The sequence below is a fragment of the Quercus lobata genome, chromosome 1, assembly GCF_001633185.2.
Source record: "Quercus lobata isolate SW786 chromosome 1, ValleyOak3.0 Primary Assembly, whole genome shotgun sequence".
NCBI classification, from domain to species: Eukaryota; Viridiplantae; Streptophyta; class Magnoliopsida; order Fagales; family Fagaceae; genus Quercus; species Quercus lobata.
In genome coordinates this window covers 52877510-52897935 of record NC_044904.1, presented here as the reverse complement: position 1 = coordinate 52897935, position 20426 = coordinate 52877510, and the positions used below count along the sequence as shown (strand labels likewise).

The 20426-nt window shown below is 37.2% G+C and overlaps 1 protein-coding gene across 2 annotated transcripts; it reads left to right on the top strand.

The window, feature by feature from the left end:
- The first annotated feature begins 11280 nt into the window (after positions 1-11280).
- LOC115992172 lies at positions 11281-19373 on the top strand. 2 transcript variants are annotated; one of them, XM_031116267.1, is made up of 3 exons: positions 11281-13292; positions 18700-18892; positions 19001-19373. In XM_031116267.1, exons 1-3 carry the CDS (start codon positions 11367-11369, stop codon positions 19051-19053), a joined length of 2172 nt encoding a protein of 723 aa, XP_030972127.1. In that variant the 5' UTR covers positions 11281-11366; the 3' UTR covers positions 19054-19373. The 2 variants fall into 2 exon arrangements, with proteins under 2 accessions (XP_030972127.1, XP_030972120.1); XM_031116260.1 differs by having other exon boundaries at positions 18700-18896.
- Positions 19374-20426: the final 1053 nt, after the last annotated feature.

Below are 20426 nucleotides of genomic sequence, written 5' to 3'. Positions count from 1 at the left end.
CTGAAGGGAGGAAGATCACTTGGAAGACCTCAGGGAAACATTTGACACTCTACGTTCCTACAACATGAAGCTCAATCCCAGAAAGTGTGCCTTCGTAGTAACAGCAGGAAAGTTCCTGGGATTCATGGTGTTTCATAGGGGAATCAAGGCCAACACAGACAAGATCCGGGCCATAATGGAGATGGCACCCCCAAGGAACGTAAAAGAAGTACAAAGCCTTAACGGCAAAATACAGCCCTAAATAGGTTCGTGTCAAGGGAACGGACAAATGTCTACCTTTCTTTCGTACGCTGAAAAAATCTTTTGAGTGGACAATGTCAGTAGGCATTCGAGGACCTTAAGACCTACTTATCGTCTCCCTCGTTGCTAAGCCCTTCCCAGCTTGGGGAAGAAATGTTCCTCTACTTAGCGGTATCCTCAGCGGCCGTCAGTGCAGCCTTAGTCAGGGAAGAAGAGAAGGTGCAAAAGCCCATGTACTATGTGAGCCGAGCACTCTGAGGTGCAGAAGAAAGATACCCATCAATGGAGAAGCTCGCCTTCACTTTAGTTACAGCAGCCCGTAAGCTCAAGCCATATTTCCAAGCCCACACGATGATCATCCTGACTGACAAACCTCTACAGCGAGTGATGAGCAATCCCGAAGCTGCTGGACGGATGGCATTATGGGCAATAGAGTTGAGTGAATTCAACATACAGTACCACCCGCGTACTGCCATCAAAGGCCAAGTGGTCATTGACTTCATCGCGGAATTCACAAACATAGAATGCCAGGAAGCAGGAGATTATCCTTAGTGGAGCGTACACACAGACGGTTCATCCAATAGACGAGCTGATGGGGCAGGCATTATACTTCTTTCTACAGAAGGTGACGAGATTGAATGTATGGTTCGCCTTGACTTTCCTACAACCAACAATGAGGCGGAATATGAAGCACTAGTAGCAGGTTTAGATCTCGCCAAAGCAGCAGGAGCCGCGAGTGTGGTTATTTATTATGACTCTCAGGTTGTCACGAACCAAGTAAACGGTGATTACGAGTGTAAAAGCAAGAGGATGAAGAAGTACTTAGAGCAAGCAAAGAAAAGGGTAGACGACTTACAGGGCAAGATTGTTCAAATCCCCAGAGAAGAGAACGAGCAAGCCGACCGTCTTGCCAAGGCCGTGTCAGCAGAGCACGTGGTCATTTCTGACAAGGTACTCTCCTTTATTCAACTTACGCCATTGATAGAAGTCATCAATATGCAGGAAATAGGTTCCAAGAGCCATTGGACCACCCCTATAGTCTCTTATTTGAAAGACGGTGCATTACCCAACGGTAAGGAAGCCGCAAGGAAGCTGAAGGTCCAAGTAGCACGATTCATTCTAATAAAGGACGTATTGCACAAAAGAGGCTTCTCCCACCCATACCTAAGGTGTTTGAGTCCTGAGGAAGCAAATTATGTCATGAGAGAAGTCCACAAAGGAATCTGCGGGAACCACTCAAGATCACGATTATTAGTACACAAACTGATTCGGGCCGAATACTACTGGCCCACCACGCAGAAGGACACCCAAGCTTATGTCAAAACTTGTGACAAGTGCCAAAGGTTCAGCAATGCCGTCAGACAGCCGTCGGAAGAATTAACTTTAATAACGACCCCGTGGCCATTTGCTCAATGGGGATTAGACATTATAGGCCCATTCTTAGTAGCGGCACGGTAGCTGAAATTTCTTATAGTAGGTATAGACTACTTCACAAAGTGGGTAGAAGCTGAAACCTTGGCCACCATCACAAAAAAGAACGTACGGAGCTTTGTCTGGAGGCACATCATCTATAGATACGGGATCCCTAGAGTCCTGGTCTCAGATAACGGAAAGCAATTCGACAACGACTCCTTCAGGGACTTTTGCTCGTAGTTGGGAATTAAGAACCACTACTCCTCCCCTGCCCACCCTCAAGCCAATGGGCAAGTTGAGGTCACAAACTGATCCTTACTTAAAATTATCAAGACTTGGCTCGAGGGGCAAAGGGTATATGGCTCGAAGAGCTTCCAAGCATGCTATGGGCATACAGGACAACAGCCCAAACACCTACTGGGGAAACATCGTTTTGGTTAGCATATGGAAGCGAGGCAGTTATTCCAGCAGAGGTCGGGCTCACAAGCTATAGGGTGGATAACCACAATGAAGAGAAAAATGATGAAGCAATGCGTCTACAGCTTGATCTACTGGACAAAGTCAGGGCGACGGCAGAGCAGAGACTCTCATGATACCAGGACCTCATGGCCAAGCACTACAACTCCTGGGTCAAGTACAGAGACTTCAAGGTGGGAGACCTCGTCCTGAGAAAGGTAATGGGCGCCGCTAGAGACTTCGCCTAAGGAAAGCTCGGCCCTAACTGGAAAGGACCTTACAGAATCACGTCATGGCAGAGAAAAGGCACCTACCACCTAGAGACACTAGACAGACGGAAGTTGCACCATCTATGGAACACCAAGCACCTACGGAAGTACTACCAGTAAAGATGATAACGTGGAGAGCAACACTTTTCGTTTGCAGTTTACTTTAGTTAATTTTAGCTACACTCCCCAGTTTGCAGTTTACTTTAGTTAATTTTTGCCACAAATACTTTTTAAGCCCAAAAGGCGAGTTTTCTTTTTTCTTTAAAGAACTACTTTTCTACAAATGCATGGTTTATCATAATAAGAGGAGTTTTATTCAGATATGACTAATGTGTTTTTCTACAAAATATTATCAAGTCCATAAAGTGGACAAGTTCATTAGTCCATAAAGTGGACGAGTTTATTACCAAGTTCATAAAATGGATGAGTTCAATAGTCCATAAAGTGGACGAGTTTATTGTTAAGTCCCTAAAATGGACGAGTTTATTACTAAGTCCATAAAGTGGACAAGTTCATTATCAAGTCCATAAAATGGACAAGTTCATTAGTCCATAAAGTGGACGAGTTTATTACCAAGTCCATAAAGTGGACGAGTTTATTACCAAGTCCATAAAATGGACGAGTTTATTAGTCCTTAAAGTGGACAAGTCCACAAAGTGGGCGAGTTTATTACTAAGTCCACAAAGTGGATTAAGTCCCGAAAGTGGACGAGTTTATTATTAAGTCCCTAACGTAGACGAGTTCATTATCAAGTCCATAAAGTGGACAAGTCCACAAAGTGGACGGGTTTATTGCTAAGTCCACAAAGTGGACGAGTGTATTATCAAGTCCATAAAGTGGACGAGTCCACAAAGTGGATGAGTTTATTACTAAGTCTATAAGTGGACGGGTTCATTTCACATGTAAACGGATTCATAAAAGCAAGAAGATGAACATACAACAACAAACATACTGAAAGAAACGGATATAAAACACCATAAATAAAATGAAGTTTTTACAAACAAAGCCCAAGAAAAAACAAAAAGGGCAGTGTCCAGAAGTTAGACTACAGTTACAGTAAAAATGAAAGAAAAATGCTAAGTTCATGAAGCAGGGGGGTCTTGTGGGGCCTCGTCACCCTAGAGAGGAAGGTTTGGGGCATCCCGAGCTAAAGGGTCGTTAGCAACTAGAGGATTGGCTGACAGAGTTAGAGGAACGATGGGAGGATTTAAGGCAGGCTAAGCAAGGACGACGCCGTCATCTTAAGTGTCCTAATCCGACTCGGTAGAGTCGTCAGTCTAATCTGGAACAGCGTCACTTGCAGGTGTTGTTAGCAAGGTCATCCATTGAGACCTTCGCCAAGTCCAAGTGAGGGTAATTGGATTTGACCTGTTTAAGGCAATCCTCAAACCCCATACCATAATATTCAGCGCAGGAATCAATGAATGCCTATGAATCCTTAAACTCTTTTACAACGTCGGCCTTGGCCGTCTCCACCTAGCCCAACAGAGTCACCAACTCTTTCTCCACCGTCTCCTTGGCTTCTAGATCTTTTTTTCGTTGATGGCCCTCTTCCTCCAGCTTTTCCTTCAACTCCTTCACCTCTTGGTTGAGGGTACGGAGGGCACTCTTGTATTGTTCTTGCCCATCAGTCATGTTCTTATTACACTTTTGCTAACAGGTAATCACCCCTTCATTGGCAACACCCTTAACCTGTAAAGCCTCCATAAGAACCAGGGCCTACAAGACAGAGCAATTGTTAGCTGATTGGCATGAAAATGAATAAGTAAAAAAAAAAAGGATGAAAGTAAAAAATAGAAGGTAATAAGAGCAAGGGTAACTTACCAAGTAAAGTTGACAGATTCTTGGAAGATGACGGTTTTAGCTAAAGCAAGATGACATGGGCAAAGTACTCCCAAGTGACGAGTTCGCTCTGACAGTCAACAGCAGTAAAATAGAGGAAAATGAGGGGAGAGGCGAGATATATATAAGGAAGGATATGCACAGAAGACGAAGCGTCACCCTCATCTAGAAGCAGAGCCAATTGAGTTGCGCCACATGTTCAAGCATTAAATAAAGGCTGCTCGAGGAATCGCCCATAAATGATTTTCCCTCTCTCTTGAGCAAAAGAAAACTAATGAATGAAGTTCCAACTCCATAATCCGTCAGCTTAAACTGACGGAGCTATGGAGTAGGGGGCAGTTGATAAGGATAATACTATAAATATACTCACGATGTAAAGGCGTAGAGTGACGTTCCAGACAAACCCACCAACCTTGTATCCACTGACACATGGCAACAGTATGGAGTCTACGGCTCCAAGCTGACGGGGTCAACTTGGGGCGAATTTAGAAAGCTGACGCCAATAGGCAGGAAGGGGTATGCGAGATTGACGGTTCTGACGTAGCCCTACTTGGCCTCCACGTATGCTGTATATGGAAATATCTTGTGCCCCACGCTCAGTGCTAATCAAAAGGACTCCTACAAGGAAAGAGTTCCGCAAAATACATTTATGGAGACTCCCATAAGGAAAATACTTCCAAGCCAAGGAAGAGAGGTCAACCCTTTACTACTATAAAAACCCAAGACTCTCATAAACAACGGTACGTATAATTCACCCAGCTCTGGCATTCTAGAGTTGTGAGAAGTTCTAACTTAACTTTCGGAGGGCTGGCACCACACCGGTGCTCTCTATGAGGTCTTTTCTTTTCGTTTTGCAGGTATTGTTTCAAGCACATAAGGCCGTGTGACTTACTATTGATTTTTCCGCATCATCAGTTTATATAACCCTATAACTCATACTATTCATACAAGTCCTTCTTCAGCTTCTCTAGTCATCTCCCTCCTCTATTTGTTCTGGTTTTTCTGCACAAAATTTAAACTTCAATTTTTGGTTTTAAGGAAAGGCAAATAAGGTTGTTCTTGGTTCTTCTTGCTTGGGTGTGCATCCAACTTGAAGAAATTTTTATAGTCTAATCTTGGGGAGTTCTTTGGCCAAGAGCGCCATTCGCACCGAGTTCTACTCCGGGTGGCATGAATTAACCTTTAAGAACAATGCATTTTGCTGATTCTATAGTTTGTGAGATCTTTCTAACTTTGTCTATTTATTTTTGTCATTGTTAATTTTTTAGGGTTTATATTGTTGAATCAAAACTTGTTTATTTAGCCATATTTTCCAAAAAGGGGGAACGTAGAGAAGAAAGAAGTTTGAGCAATCAAAATCAAGCAAGCCGAATTGAAAATTACAATTTCAAACACAACCTCACTGTGAAATTCTACCAGCATTCAAATATCACTTAGTTTAAATAAAAGTAATAAAAGTAACCCCAAAAAGTATCATTGTGGAAAACTCTTTTTAACGAATAAATTCGAGCAATCAAAATCAAGTAAATCAATCTTAAAATTACAATTCTAGACACAATTACACAAACCCACTATGAAATTCCACTTAAAATTTCTATACACTTTTATCAAACCATTTGATTAACAATTGCATACAAAAGTAAAGCCAAAAAAAAAACACCAATAAAGGAAAACCTAAGAAAAATCGAGAGAGAATGGTCTGATATGGAGGCCAAGTCGGAGATTGAAAACATTAGTACCCATGGTCATGCCCTTGCAAACTTTCTACGAAATAACTTGGGTCTGCGTTTGAGAGGGGTAAAAGGTAGAGGTTCTATGCTTGACGGTGGACTGAAAGGGAAAAACAAAAGAAGACAATTTCACTATAGCTGTTTCGCTATGTGACAGCAGCAGGCTAGTGGAGACAATCCTACGTCCTATCTCGCTTCACAAAGTTTCTTCTCGCAGAGGAAAAATGGGCCGAGGAAAAATTGAAGTGAAGTTGAGAATATATAAAGAGACGATTAAAGAACTTACCCACTGAAAATGGTGTGTTTTTTTTTTTTTTTTTAATAGGGAGTAAAATTTTGGTGAATGTGTGTGGGGGTGAGGCTAAAAATATAAAATATTTGATTTGGGTTATTTGTTGGTTGTTTTTCAAAAAATAAAAAAGGCTTATTTGTTGATTTGTCACGATTTTAAAAAAGTGTTTTTCTTTTTTTAATTTCTGTAACTACTGTTTAAGAGTAAAACATTTCGCATAAACCACTAAACAAAAAGCACAATTTTTTGGTTGTTTTAAAATGTATACGTGGCATTAATTTGTGTAGCCACGAGGTGCAATGAGGAGAGGTCAACAAAAAGTCAAACATTTCGGCTATTAGTTATTACTAGTCACTAACCTGTGCGATGCACGGGATTTTCTTAAATCAAATGTTAACATGTTCAGGTTTAAACATTTCTGTAATTTCAATTATTGAGAGCTAAATAGTCCCCAATATAAGATTCTCCCCAAATCATCAAATTATTGTAGCAATATTACTATTTAAAACGGAAAATAATAATAATAATAATAATAATATAAATTAGCAATACAAAAAAAAAAAAATTCGCTCAGCTAAATCAAAAACTTTCATCCAACCAAATCAAGGCATTCCTCCATTTTCATACACGGCCAAGTCTACCTTAGGCTTGAACTCAAAATGATTTCATTTCTTTAAGTGTTGCACAGAATTAAATTTGTTTGTCTCAATATTATTTATTGAACATCAAGGAAAAATAGTAATCCTAGTACAATGCTAACTACCTAATATTTGCTAACAACTACTGGCTAACTATTACAGTAGATGTACATTAATGAGTATTGTATCCCTAAATGCAGAAGCACTTAATTGATGCAGCCTTAATGCAACAGTAGATCTTAAAAAATGTAGTCGAGTATGACAAACTTCTTACCAAGCATTTTTCCTTCTTGGCCTCCTGCTTGACATTCTGTTCAACCTCCTCTTCCACAAGCTTCTCCCCAATGAGCTGCTTGTATGCCAACAACACCAAAAACTACAAAGCAAGCAAACATTTTTATACAAATCCCAGATATCAAAACCTTTAAAAAAATACAAATGCAACATCTTTAAAAAATTCCATGAGAAAAATATCAACACCTTTTTTTGGATCTTGAATAATAAAACTTTAAAATACGACCCTAGGCATCTATCCATTCACTTAGAGCAAAAGAAGCAAAAGTTACAAAGAACAATATGTCAAGTGCAAATTATTCTCATATCGAGTCATCGACACAAACCTTAAGCTAAGAAATCACTTTGTACATCCCCATCTTTTGCAAGCCCATACACAACCTCCTTCACTCTTCATAGCATAAGGAACCATATCATCGAACTACATAAACTAATAAGGACAATAGTCTGATATCCACCATAACAATGTGCAACTTAAGGCTGCTCTACTTTATCCACCACTTCTGCACCTTCTAAAACCCCAAAAATACTCAACTTATTAAAATGAAGTTGTTTAATGAAATATTTTTTTAAATTAAATCATTAAAATAATAAAAATGATTGAAAAAGATGATGACTTTGTGATTAAAAAATTCAAACATTTTAAAAACTCAAACTTTTGCACTCACCAGGGGCCATCAAATCATTATGTTTTGACTTAGCGTGTAATGCCTTCACTGAGCACTGTCTTTGTGAAAAGCTCAAATCATGAGTCCAAGGTTGAGGTCGATCTGATAATAGTCTAAATAAATTGCTTTGTTAACCTAAAAACACCAAACAAAGAAACAAACTTAATCATTATCAAAACAATTAAACAACCAAAAAGAGGCAACAATTTCATCAAATTAATAAACAACCTTTTGAAATTATAGTACATGAAGAGGAATAGTTCTAAATCAAAACCTTAATTAAAACGAAAATCTAACCCAATCACCTAAATCAAAACCAACCAATCAAAATACCAAAAACTAAATCCTATTAAACCCCCAAATTTAAAATAAAATTTTAATTTTAAACCTCTATATGTTTTGATGAAGATTGAATCTTTCAAAGATGGAAAACTCATAGCTTGTGTAAAATTATCTTATGGGTAACATCTAATATAACAAAATAGTAACTAACTGACATTGACACCCCAAAATCTATTATATATTTAGAATCTTATTCAAAAGTTTTGAATTAAAAGAACACAATTTAAAAATATTAGTAAACCAAAGTGCCAAATTGGACCTAAAAACCACAACTTCACTCCCACTAACAAATAAAGATATCAGGTAAGGGGAAAATCCCAAAATTAAAGTAAAAAAATCGCTAACCTTTCTTTAAAGCCCATGTAGAATTTGATCTTCTATGATGTTTCCCAAGATTCTACAAAAAAGAATAGAGAGGAAAAAGGAGGCTTGGTCATGTTGCTATAATCTCTGATTTTAATGCCTCTAAATCATGTTACTTGCTAATCTTTAGCAATGTATCATTCTTACCGTCAAAATTAATGCCTCCAAATCATGTTACTTGCTAGTGTCACAATTCACATTCTGTACATAAATATAGTAAAAACAATGAATGTCAGTAAAAATAAAACTGAGTTAAAACATAGTAAAAACAAATTTTAAGAATAAAATTTTCAAACTCAAAACTAACAATGATATCTTTACAATGCAACATTAAAAGTAGCTATGGCTCTTATGAATGTCATTTTTTCACAAATGATTTGCCTCAATGTCACATAGCATTAATCTATACCCTTTATTCCTATTTCTTATGAGTAATTTGTCTCCATTGATACATTTTATTTCATAATGCTGAAATTTTCTTCCACTTATAGTTCTTACCACTTTAAATATTTGTATTACTTGGCTAAAGCTTCATTTTGGTAAACAAAATGTGTCAAATATCATAGATCATTCCATGTTTTCAAATTGTACCTATTTCATTGGCCACTCCAAGATCTATAGCAACGATTTATTTATTTATTTGTAAATAAAAAAGAAAAAGCCCACAAACAGGCTTTGCAAATTGCAATGCCTCAACTCTTACATCACCTATTCCTTGGTCTTCCTTATTCATTGTCAAACATTTTTCCCCCAATATCAATATTCATATACCAAAAATAAATAAATAATCACATTGAAGTTTATATGACATCCCAAAGCATTAATAGTGAAACTATAACAATTCCTAAACTTAACACATATGAAACAAAATAAAGAATCAAACAAAACACATCAAAAAATCTATTTGAATTTTTTCATAAACGACCCTAGAAAACCCAATCTTTACTACCAATCTTCAATCAACAATGATTCCCACAATCAAGATTTGAATAAGAAACACATACCCACTTTAGACAGCTATTGGTTTCTACTTAGAGATCTTTGTTGAGGGATTTTTGGGAATATGAGAAATCAATCAAAAGGGAAAAAAAAAAGAAAAGAAAAAGAAAAAGAAAAAGAAAAGAAGCCTACCTGACAGAGAATAAAGCAATTGAATCGTAAGGTAATAGAGACAACTTGTAGTCGAGTGTTGAGACTGTCATATCATCTTCCTCCTCCTTCTTCTTCTACTCCTTCTTTAAAGGATCTTCAAGAAAGTTTTCTAAATTGGCTTAGGTGTAACCTTCGTCGGTTTAGGTTTTTATCATTACTTGTAGCGCTCATTTCTCATTCTTATTACTTTCTCTTTTTGATGAACATTCTTATTACTTTCTCTATCTACACCATATGGATGTTTGCTTATCAATGGCAATTTTTTTGTTTAATATATATCTTTTCTTATGTGAAACCGTGAGTATTGGTATTTTTTTTAGAAACATGTGAAAACATGAAAGGTTATAATGATATGTTATAAACCCTACTTGGAACGTTGCTATTTTGTAACTACTACCAAAAAGATAGAATATTGTTTCTCTAACTTACTATATAGGTTACAGAATACAATGGAATTGAAAAGTTAAAATATTACTAAAATGTTGCTTTTTATTCCACCAAATGAATAGGCACAATGTTTCAGTATTTTTAAAAGTAAACGTGGCGCAAATTTATGTAGCCATGTGGCGCAATGAGGCATGGTCAACAAAAAATCAAATGTTTCGGCTATTAAGAACGATTAGAGCAACAATTAAGATGAAATTGAAACGATGGAGTGAAAGGAATTGTTTTTCACTAGTCTGTGTTTAGTTTCGTTGATCTCTTTCTCTTCCTCAATCTCCATATAGCAAGCAAGTCTTCTGGTTGATCAAACTTTAAAGTTTAAAGGAATTGTAATATTGTCTTCTACCCAGATCTAAGAAAGAAGAAGAAAAAAAAAACTTTACCGGTGGTACTTCCAACGATTTGATGGTAACGGTGTTGATGACACTTAGATTTCTCTTCCTCAATCTCAATTCTTGTGCGTGTTAATAGCACTTAGATTTCTCTCCCTCAATCTCAATTCCTGTGCGCCTTACGGACTATATCTATGTCTCTCTCTATCTTTGTCTCTCTATTTCTCTGTATCTGTCTCTCTCTATCTCAGTATCTCAATTCCTCTATGGACCTTTCGCTCGTATTTAATTTTAACCAGTCAATTTTTTTTTTTTTTTAATTGGGAAACTATTAAAATAGTGTTTTGTCACTGCGGAAACAACATAATTTATCGCTTTTAATTGCAAGCGTGGCAAAATTTTAGATGGGCATTTTTCCTACATGGCTTGGGTGGTGTAATATTACTTAAAATTACATCAAATGTAACTTAAACCCAATTTATATATATATGGACAAAACTTAGGTAAAGTACCTTAAGTACTGTTCTTTACATCCTCCTCCTAAAATTCAACCATATAATTACTTAATTAAAAAATACACTTTCATCTCATGAGAAAAAATTTACATGGCAGAATCTTAAAAATGCAGTAAAAAATGGATCAAACCAGTTGAATGGATCCAAAACTCCAAACTCCATACATGGACATGAACAGCCCACAATAAAGTGGGCCGGAAATTAAACTATTGCTAGTGGGCCGTAGTTGAGGGCGGGAATGAATAAAAATTGCAACTCACAAACCACAAGAACCAGAAAAAAGAAAAAAAGGAAAAAGAGGAAGATATATAAAAATAAATAAAAGAGGGCAGAAGAAGAGGCAAAAAGGACAAAGACCTTAGTAACATATGTGATTATGTCGTCGGAAACAGAAGAAACGGCGATGGCGTCGTTGGGTATGAAGAAAAGGAAAAAGTATTGGTCTCAGTCTCAGTCTCCGTCTCCGATGATCATGACAACCTCCGCCGTAAGTTCTCTCGATTCCTCTGCATCTCAATTACATACTCATGAGAATGTTTATTCTTCTAGGAAAATCATCATCAACAATAAACTTGATGTTCCAAATAATAAGAGTGTACAAGTAGAAGAAGAGTCGTTTATTATTGAGAAAAGAAAATCGAATAATAGAGCTAGAGCTAGAGCTAGACCTAGACGAGGAGGTAAGAATAGGGTTGTGGTGCTTTCTCCTTATTTTGCTAAGCAACAACAACGACCCAGCACCAGCACCAGAATCATCAACAAGTCGAATGAGATTGATCTGGGGTTTGATGGTAATGCCAAGGGGAGACGAAAGGATAGTCGGCGTTACACGCAGCAGGGTTTGGAGGATGAAGATCATAAAATGGAGTCCGATTACCAAATAGCCAGTCCACTTGAGGATGGAAGTTTACAAAATGAGATTTTAAAGCTTGAAGATCTCCTCTCACAATGCACTTACAAGGCAAAGGATGGCCAGTATGATGATGTTGATGGTGGCAGGAACTTAGCTGCGGAGGTTGAGAATGAGGCTGTTATGTTACCAAGCATTTATGCTAACTTGAAAGAAGACCAATTGCAGCAACCTGGGTTACAAATTGGAAAGCTTTCTCATTCCAAGCGCAGGAGAAGAAATGAAAAACAGCAAGCAATAGCTCGTGTTGATATTCGAAAGGTCTCCCCTTACTTTGCAAATGAAGGAGGACCCAAGGTTGAGGAGACCATTCCCAACAAAAACACTGTAATATCAAAGCATAGTAGAGGTGATGGTGACCCAAGGAAGGATAAGAAGAGGGGGAAGAGAAAGGATGATAGAATTAGCAAGGAGTGTACCAAGTCTAATGAGATACTGGGGTTTGAGAAAGCCGTTTTAATAGATGAGGATGTAGGTTTAACTGAAGTTTTTGATGGTAATGCCAAGGGGAGAAGAAAGGATAGCAGGCATTACACGCGGGATTTTCACAAAATGGTAGTTAAAGATGAGGAGAGGGAGATGGCGGATGAAGAGCAAAAAATGGAGTTAGATTACAAAATAAAACGTAGGACTAGTCCATTTGAGGGAAGTTTACAAAATGAGGATTTGAAGCTTGAGGATGTTCTGTCACAATACACTTACAGGAGTCATGATATGACAGAGAACGGAAAGAATGGCCAGCATGATGAGGAGCAAGAGAAGGAATGTAGCGAGAAACTTAGTTTCCCATTTGAGATGACAAACAATTCATCCGTTCTACCTGATGATGGTAGCAGGAACTTGGCTGGGAAGGTTGAGAATGAGGCTGTTATATTGCCAAGCATTCATACAAACTTGAAAGAAGAGCAAGTGCCGCAAAATGGGTTAGAAATTGGAAAGGTTTCTCGTTCCAAGTGGAGGAGAAGAAATGAAAAACAGCAAGCAATAGCTCATGTTGAAATTCGAAAGGTCTCCCCTTACTTCTGGAGGTCAACGGGACAGGTGGTAAGAAATGATGGTGATGGTACAAAAAAAATGAAACCACCAAGACGTTGTGCAAGAACTCATGCTACTTCTGTGAGGGTCTCACCCTACTTCCAAAAGATATCCAAAGAAGAAGAAAATGAAGATGGCCGTTTGTTGGAAGGTAGCAATGGATATAAAAAACCTGTTGCAATTAGGACTGTTCTTTCTTCTTCTGAGAAGCTAGACGATGCATACCGAAGAAAAAGTCCAGATAACACGTGGAAGCCTCCGCGCACCACACCTGGTCTACTCCAAGAGCGTCATGCCCATGATCCTTGGAGGGTATTGGTGATATGTATGCTCCTAAATCGGACATCTGGTTTTCAGGTATTTCTACTAATCAAGTGTTTGTTTAATATGAGCCTTTGGGTCCTCTTAGATATATGAGTTTGTTATTCCCTGAAGCAATAGTTGACTAGTTATAAGTTTTCCATAGTTTGTAGGAAACATCATAACTTCGTTATAGGAAATTTACAGTGTATGATCAAATTACTTTCTCTTTTATTGGGGACAACAAAACTGGATTAGGGCACGAATGGTAATATGGTTGACTAGGTTATCCAACAAGCTTAACTTATAATTTTCTTGGCTCTTTCCTGCATAATATATCCAAGGGCGTTACCGAACTAGTTTCTACTATTATTCCTTGGGAGGGGGGATTTTTGAAAGTGTGTGTACTTTTGTCGTGATTACTATTATCATGAATTGATACACTTATTTCTTCAGCTGCTATATCACTATTATCATGGAAATAGAGCATTATTCTTCACTACTTTTTTGGGAATATCAACATCTTTTATTGTTTAATTTGTGAGTCTTCAGTTTGCCAATGATCTCTAGCTCAATTAGCACCTCTTCCCCTTTTAAGTGCTAAAGAGAGGGTGAGGCTGTGGCTCAAGAGCCATTGGATGCCTGTTTAACTTACCAATAAAAAAAAGAAAATAATTACGATTCATCTTTTTGACATTTAGGTTGTTGCCATAATTTGTTGTAGACACTAGTGATGTGGGAGATGAAAGAGAATTATTATTTAATATTATTTATGTTTGCAAGTCAATTGTATTTTTATGTTTTAGGTCCTAGTAGTTTATTGGGCTTTTAGTATTTTAATTTAGAAGTAAGGTTATTTTTGTAATAAGGCAATTAGGGTTTCCTAGCTAGCAAGGGTATTTTTGTAATAAGGCAATTAGGGTTTCCTAGCCAATTAGAACTAAGGTTTAATAATCCTTTATAAGCAACCTATTGTACTCCTTGAGGAGATAGTTGATATTTTGATGAATGAAAACAATGGCCGTTTGGTCTTTCTTTGGTCTGGTGCTGACTTCAAGTTTACCCTAGGTGCTGACTCCTAGTGGTTTCCCCCGCTTGGTGCTGACTCCAAGCAAGGCCTAGGTGCTGACTCCTAGGTCATATCTTTTATTTTTCCGTTATTTCAATTTTGTTTTGGTTGTTCTGCGTCAGTTTTGGTATCAGAGCAAACACCGATCTGTCGAAGCATCACCGCAGGAAAGAACCAGAAAATATCACCCACAAAAAAAAAAAAAAAAAAAAAAAAAAAGACCCCCACAAGATCAACACCCACCGCCTCAAAACCCATCAACCACCAGCCGTCGAAACCCACAAAATCAACACCCACCGCCCCAAAACCCAACAGCCACCAGCCGCCGAACCCATTATCACGTCGACCACCGTCATGTCTCGTGCCGCCGCTGCCTTCCCTGTCGTCGCGCCACCACAGTTGTCAACCCCTAGCCCCGCAAGCCCATCGCCAAGCAACCTTCTTTCAATTTAGAGATTCCGCTCTCTTTCATTAGTTTCTGTGGTTTCTTTTTCATAAGTCTGTACTTTGAGTCCGTGTCTTTCAATTTAGAGTCTTTCGTTTGACTTTCTTTTAAAGTCCGTGTCTGTAGCTTCTTCAATTTTAAGTCCATGTACTGTATTTTATTATTTTGCAAAAAAAAAAGAAAAAAAGAAAAAGAAGAAGAAGAAGAAGTCTTGTTGCTGCCAGCCCATTGCATGTATAGGCCCCAAAGCTGTTATCCACAGTTGCTGCCAGCCCGTGACTATAGTACAGTAAGTTGGCCACTATCAAGGAGAAAATCACAGTAGCTATTTGTTGAAGCACTATTTTAGAGAATCATGGAAATATTAGAAGCACCTTATTTTGATGGTTATGAAACTTATCCACGAGATTTTGTCAACTGGATGAATGGGATGGAGCGATTCTTTGAGCAAGCAAATTTTGCAGATAACATAAAGGTTAGGTATGCCAAGTTGAAGTTAATAGGTAAAGCACAGAGGTTTTGGGAGAATCTTGAACGTTTCCGTTATATGGATTATGAACCTGCCATTACTGTGTGGGAAGATATGAAAGAAAAGCTTTGTGATGAGTATTTGTCACCATACTATCGAGCTAAGTATCTACCCCAATCTCAATGTGGTACTTTTCAAGTTGAAGCAAATGCGATGACTCCTCATCCTCATCCCATATCATGTCCTCAACGCACTTTTGAACAATCTACTAAGGAATTATCTATCAGGAAAGTAACGGAATTAACTGAAAAGCTCATGAAAGAGATTCAAGACAGGATTGCTCAAATGAAGCAAATGAAGACTCCACCTGATTCAATTGGGAAACCAAGGATAATTGATCACAATGAACTTATTGCTGCCCCCATAGAAGACAACATTGATGGTGATATCTTGGTCGTGGAGAATCCTCCAGCAACACCAAAGCCTAATGTTGACATAGACGTACATGCCTCGACAAGTGTTGCTTTAACAAGCATGCAAGGAAATGAATCTATTGAAGAACAGCCAGGTGAAAAGATGGCGCCTAAAGAGAGTATTACGTTAGAGGGTGCACATGATGTGAAAGTTGAAGTTGTTGAATGTGCTTCTGATCAACCCTCCACAGTCCTTGAAGATCTACATCTTGGTGAAGTCGAAGAGGTTGAAACCAAAGTGCTTCCTATGGCTCATAAGGTTCAAGAAGAGATTATACTGATTCCACACATTGATTTTGTTATTCCAAATGAGTTTGATGCGGTGGAATTCAAGGTTTTTCTTTTCCCTATGCTCCCTAAGGTGATTTCAAACTTGAAGCAAGTGTTGTTTGTCAGCATCCTAATCCTTCAATGCTTTAAAACTCGAGGTCGAGTTTTCTCCAACCAGAGGAGAATGATGTGGGAGATGAAAGAGAATTATTATTTAATATTATTTATGTTTGCAAGTCAATTGTATTTTTATGTTTTAGGTCCTAGTAGTTTATTGGGCTTTTAGTATTTTAATTTAGAAGTAAGGTTATTTTTGTAATAAGGCAATTAGGGTTTCCTAGCCAGCAAGGGTATTTTTGTAATAAGGCAATTAGGGTTTCCTAGCCAATTAGAACTAGGGTTTAATAATCCTTTATAAGCAACCTATTGTACTCCTTGAGGAGATAGTTGATATTTTGATGAATGAAAACAATGGCCGTTTGGTCTTTCTTTGGTCTGGTGCTGACTCCAGGTCTACCCTAGGTGCTGACTCCTAGTGGTTTCCCCCGCTTGGTGCTGACTCCAAGCAAGGCCTAGGTGCTGACTCCTAGGTCATATCTTTTATTTTTCCATTATTTCAATTTTGTTCTGGTTGTCCTGCGTCAACTAGACACTGTGTGTATTTTTTCTTTATGGTTGCCCTGCAGTAATGTCAATTGCCATGTTGAGACTTATTTCTAGGTATGAATCTTCGTTGAGAAAGCCCTGTTTGTGTTATTTTTTACTGCCCTGGTAGTTGGTTGTAGACACTATACACTTTGTATATTTTTTTTCTTTATGGTTGCCTTGCAGTAATGTCAATCACCTTGTTGAGACTTATTTCTAGGTATGAATCTTCACTGAAAAAGCACTGGTTATTTTTTACTGCCATGCATTTCCCACCTATCCATATCTTTCAGTTTATGTTCTTCGTTTTCCTAATTTGTATGTATGATTTGTTTTGGAATCTATTAGTGTATATTGCTGGCTTTGCAAATCTCTAAGACTGTGTCTTGCATCACAATCCAATATGGTGTTGTGATTATGGAGGCTTGTGTATTTGTCAATGGTAAATAAGGGTCCACTAACATTCGTTGCAGAAAGGTCTGTGACCATATCGGTTGATGACTGAAGAACTTGACAAAGATTAAGATAGCAAATCATAAAGCTGGATCTAGGCATGGTTTATGGCATAGATTTTTGGATTACTAGAAAATAAAGAATAGAATTAGGCTTGTGGATTAGTGACTGAAAAACAAAATCTCAACATTGTGACTGTACTTCTGACTATTCCATGTCTTATGGGGAAAGATGTAGTTGTTGCTGTAATAACAGAAGAATTGCACAGTTGGAGGACTGATGGCACAATCATAGCATGGTTATATAAATGATATTCTCTTTGGAAGCGTAAGGCTAAGGCAAAGCCCAAGAATAATTGTCTATGGTAGTTAATTAGATATTTATATTTTATTTGGTTATTGGTATTTAAGTAATTTTACAATTGTTGAGTGTGGGCCATAGTTATAGGACATGGGTTTTATTTTATTAATGAGTCTTATTTAGTTATGGGTCTTTATTATGAGCTTTGGTTTAATTATTAGGTTTTATTTTTTACTAGTTAATTTGGTACTCGTATTACTACTAGCACAAGAGTCATATATAATACTGTGCTCAATGTATTCAAAGGAAGTAGAATGAGTTGATTAATAAAATGGAGTGTTTTGAGAAATAGGCACATTGGCCTTTGTTGATTTCTCCTTATCTCTTCTCTATCTTTTCTTCTTCTCTTTCTAAAGTAACTGTTCACGGGCGCATAACCCTAATTTCTCTCTAATTCTTCTTCTTTCCTAACCCTAAACCTACCACAAACACATGTAGACAAATTCCCTAATTTGTCCTACATCAAGGACGCTTTGTTAGTTATAGCAAATATAGATGTTTCACTTTCACCCTTATGAGCACTGGTAGATGCAGCATCCATCTGGATTCAGTTGGGTCACATTGGATTTGGTTGATTGAATTTTGAGCTTTAAACATTCTTAATTAAGCTGCCTGTTTTTATCATTTTACAAATTATCATAATTGTTGATTCTATAGTCTGGATCCTTTGTTTGTTACAATACATCACAAAATCATTAATTTTGTTTAAAAAGTAAAAAAGAAAGTTGTATGAACAAATATGAGTTTCCTTTTTTGTTTGTTCAATTTGGCTTGACCTCAGGTGCTGGGTTTAGTCCCATGGGATCCTTGGTCTGGTTTTGGGTGTAATTTGGGAAAGCTACCTAGTTTATAACATCCCAAACTAAGGTGCACATTACATTGTTACAACATTGGTGTTTGCATATTTGCTAAACAACCCAGTAAATCTTTTGGAAGTCTCTTAATAGATTATAATGATTTTTATGTATCTGTGTGTGTGGGTCTTAGTGTCCGTTTGGGAACAGCTTATTTAGTTGAAACTAAAAACTTTTTGTTGAAAGTACTGTAAAAAAAAGCTAAAAGCTAGCTGAATGGTACAGTGGGACCTATTAATAGTATCGAAAAGTGCAATGGAATCCATGAATAGTAGCAAAGTAAGCTAAAAACACTAATAAGCTGTAGGTTTCATCACTTTCCAAACACACTCTTAATGGATCTCTTGACATTTTGTATAGATTGATAGTTGTTCTTAGCACCTGGTTATAAATGAATTGCTTAAATGCATATGTTTCTCCTTACAGGCTAGAAGGGTTATATCGAATCTCTTTACTCTTTGTCCTGATGCAAAGACAGCAACCGAGGTTGCCAAAGAGGAAATAGAAAAGATTATAAAAACTCTAGGTCTACAAAAGAAGAGGGCTTCGATGATACAACGCTTGTCTCGGGAGTATATGGGGGAAAGCTGGACCCATGTGACTCAGCTGCATGGTGTTGGCAAGTAAATTGACTACACTTTCATCCTTTTTCTTTTAGTTAAGAATCCTACCTAGAAGTTTGATTATATCTTAATGGAAACTGAATTCTTTTTTGTCTTCGGGCTAGGTATGCAGCTGATGCGTACGCAATATTTTGTACAGGAAAGTGGGACCAGGTAAGGCCTAATGATCATATGCTAAATCATTACTGGAGATTTCTCAAAGATAGAGAGAGAAAGAGAGGACTGATCTGATAGTTGAAGGGTTTTATGCATAGACAAGGTAGGCATGCTTCACAGGTTCCACTTTTGTAATATTACTAATTTTGGGAACCTTATTTTTGTAAGCAGAAGGCTATGTTTGTATCACTTGCTACTCCACTTGTGTTACTTAATGAATTTTGGGGGTACTTTTAATGCTAGCACACTGCTATTTCTATGCAAAGTTGGGAGTAGCAATTATATTGCCTTCGTTTTGAATTTTTAAAGAGGTTAACATCTTTTCCCAGTCTCATCCTAGTCTTCATGTTCTTAGGTAAATGCATGAATTGACAGTTTCTTGCTCGGTGCCCCTTAAATTGAAGCTCGTGTGATGCTCTTTGCAAGATCTCACTTGTTTAAATCCAACGTCATTTGTTTAAGTTGAAATTATTTTGATGGGTATTAAAAAAGAATTAGGTTCAAATCCCTTATTCCCCATTATTGGGTAATAATGCACAGAAATATTAACAATTGTGATGATAAGATGTCATCTCGGTTTCCACATTGAGTATTATGAATGGAGTTAACTTGACACCAAAATTTAAAAAATTAAATTGGATACATAACACAAAATTAAACTACAATTAGAAATTAATTTGATTCGATTTGAATTCTAAAATTGTATTTCAAATTAATATAGGCATAAATGCACTTTTGATCCCTACATTTTGGGCCAATTCGTATTTTGGTTCCTAAATTGATTTCGTTCTTATTGTCATCCCTATTTTAAAAAATCGTTTCTAGCTATTTTATCTTTGTCGTCATTCATGTAACGGAACCCTATTTCGTGGTAGACAGAGTACCCTGGTTGTTGACATGGTGCTGATGTGACACTGACATGGCATTAAAATATTATTAAGAAAATTATTTGGCTTTTTTAATGCCAAGTCAGCATTTTAATTTTTTTTTTTAAATTTCTGATAAAAAATTTTCAATTTAAACTGAAAAAATTCAAAAAAAAAAAAAAAACTTTATAGTTTTAAAGATTGAGAAAAAAATTTTAAAGCAATTATTTCAATTTTTCTTGAACTTTTTTAAGAAACAAACACTAAATTAACATTATTCACGCTCTATGTTGGTGTTTTTGTGTTTGTATCTATTTCATCTTCTTCTTTCTTTTAAGATAAACCAAAAAAGTAAAATCAAAACAAAAATAAATTAATAAATATCCCAAACGACATCAGGATGCGTATTTATAGTGCTAAAAAACCCAAATTAGTTTTGAGTGTTTGTGTGGCATTTGTCTCTCTTAGTCTCTATCTCTCTCGATCTAAGACGACTTGCTCTCAGATT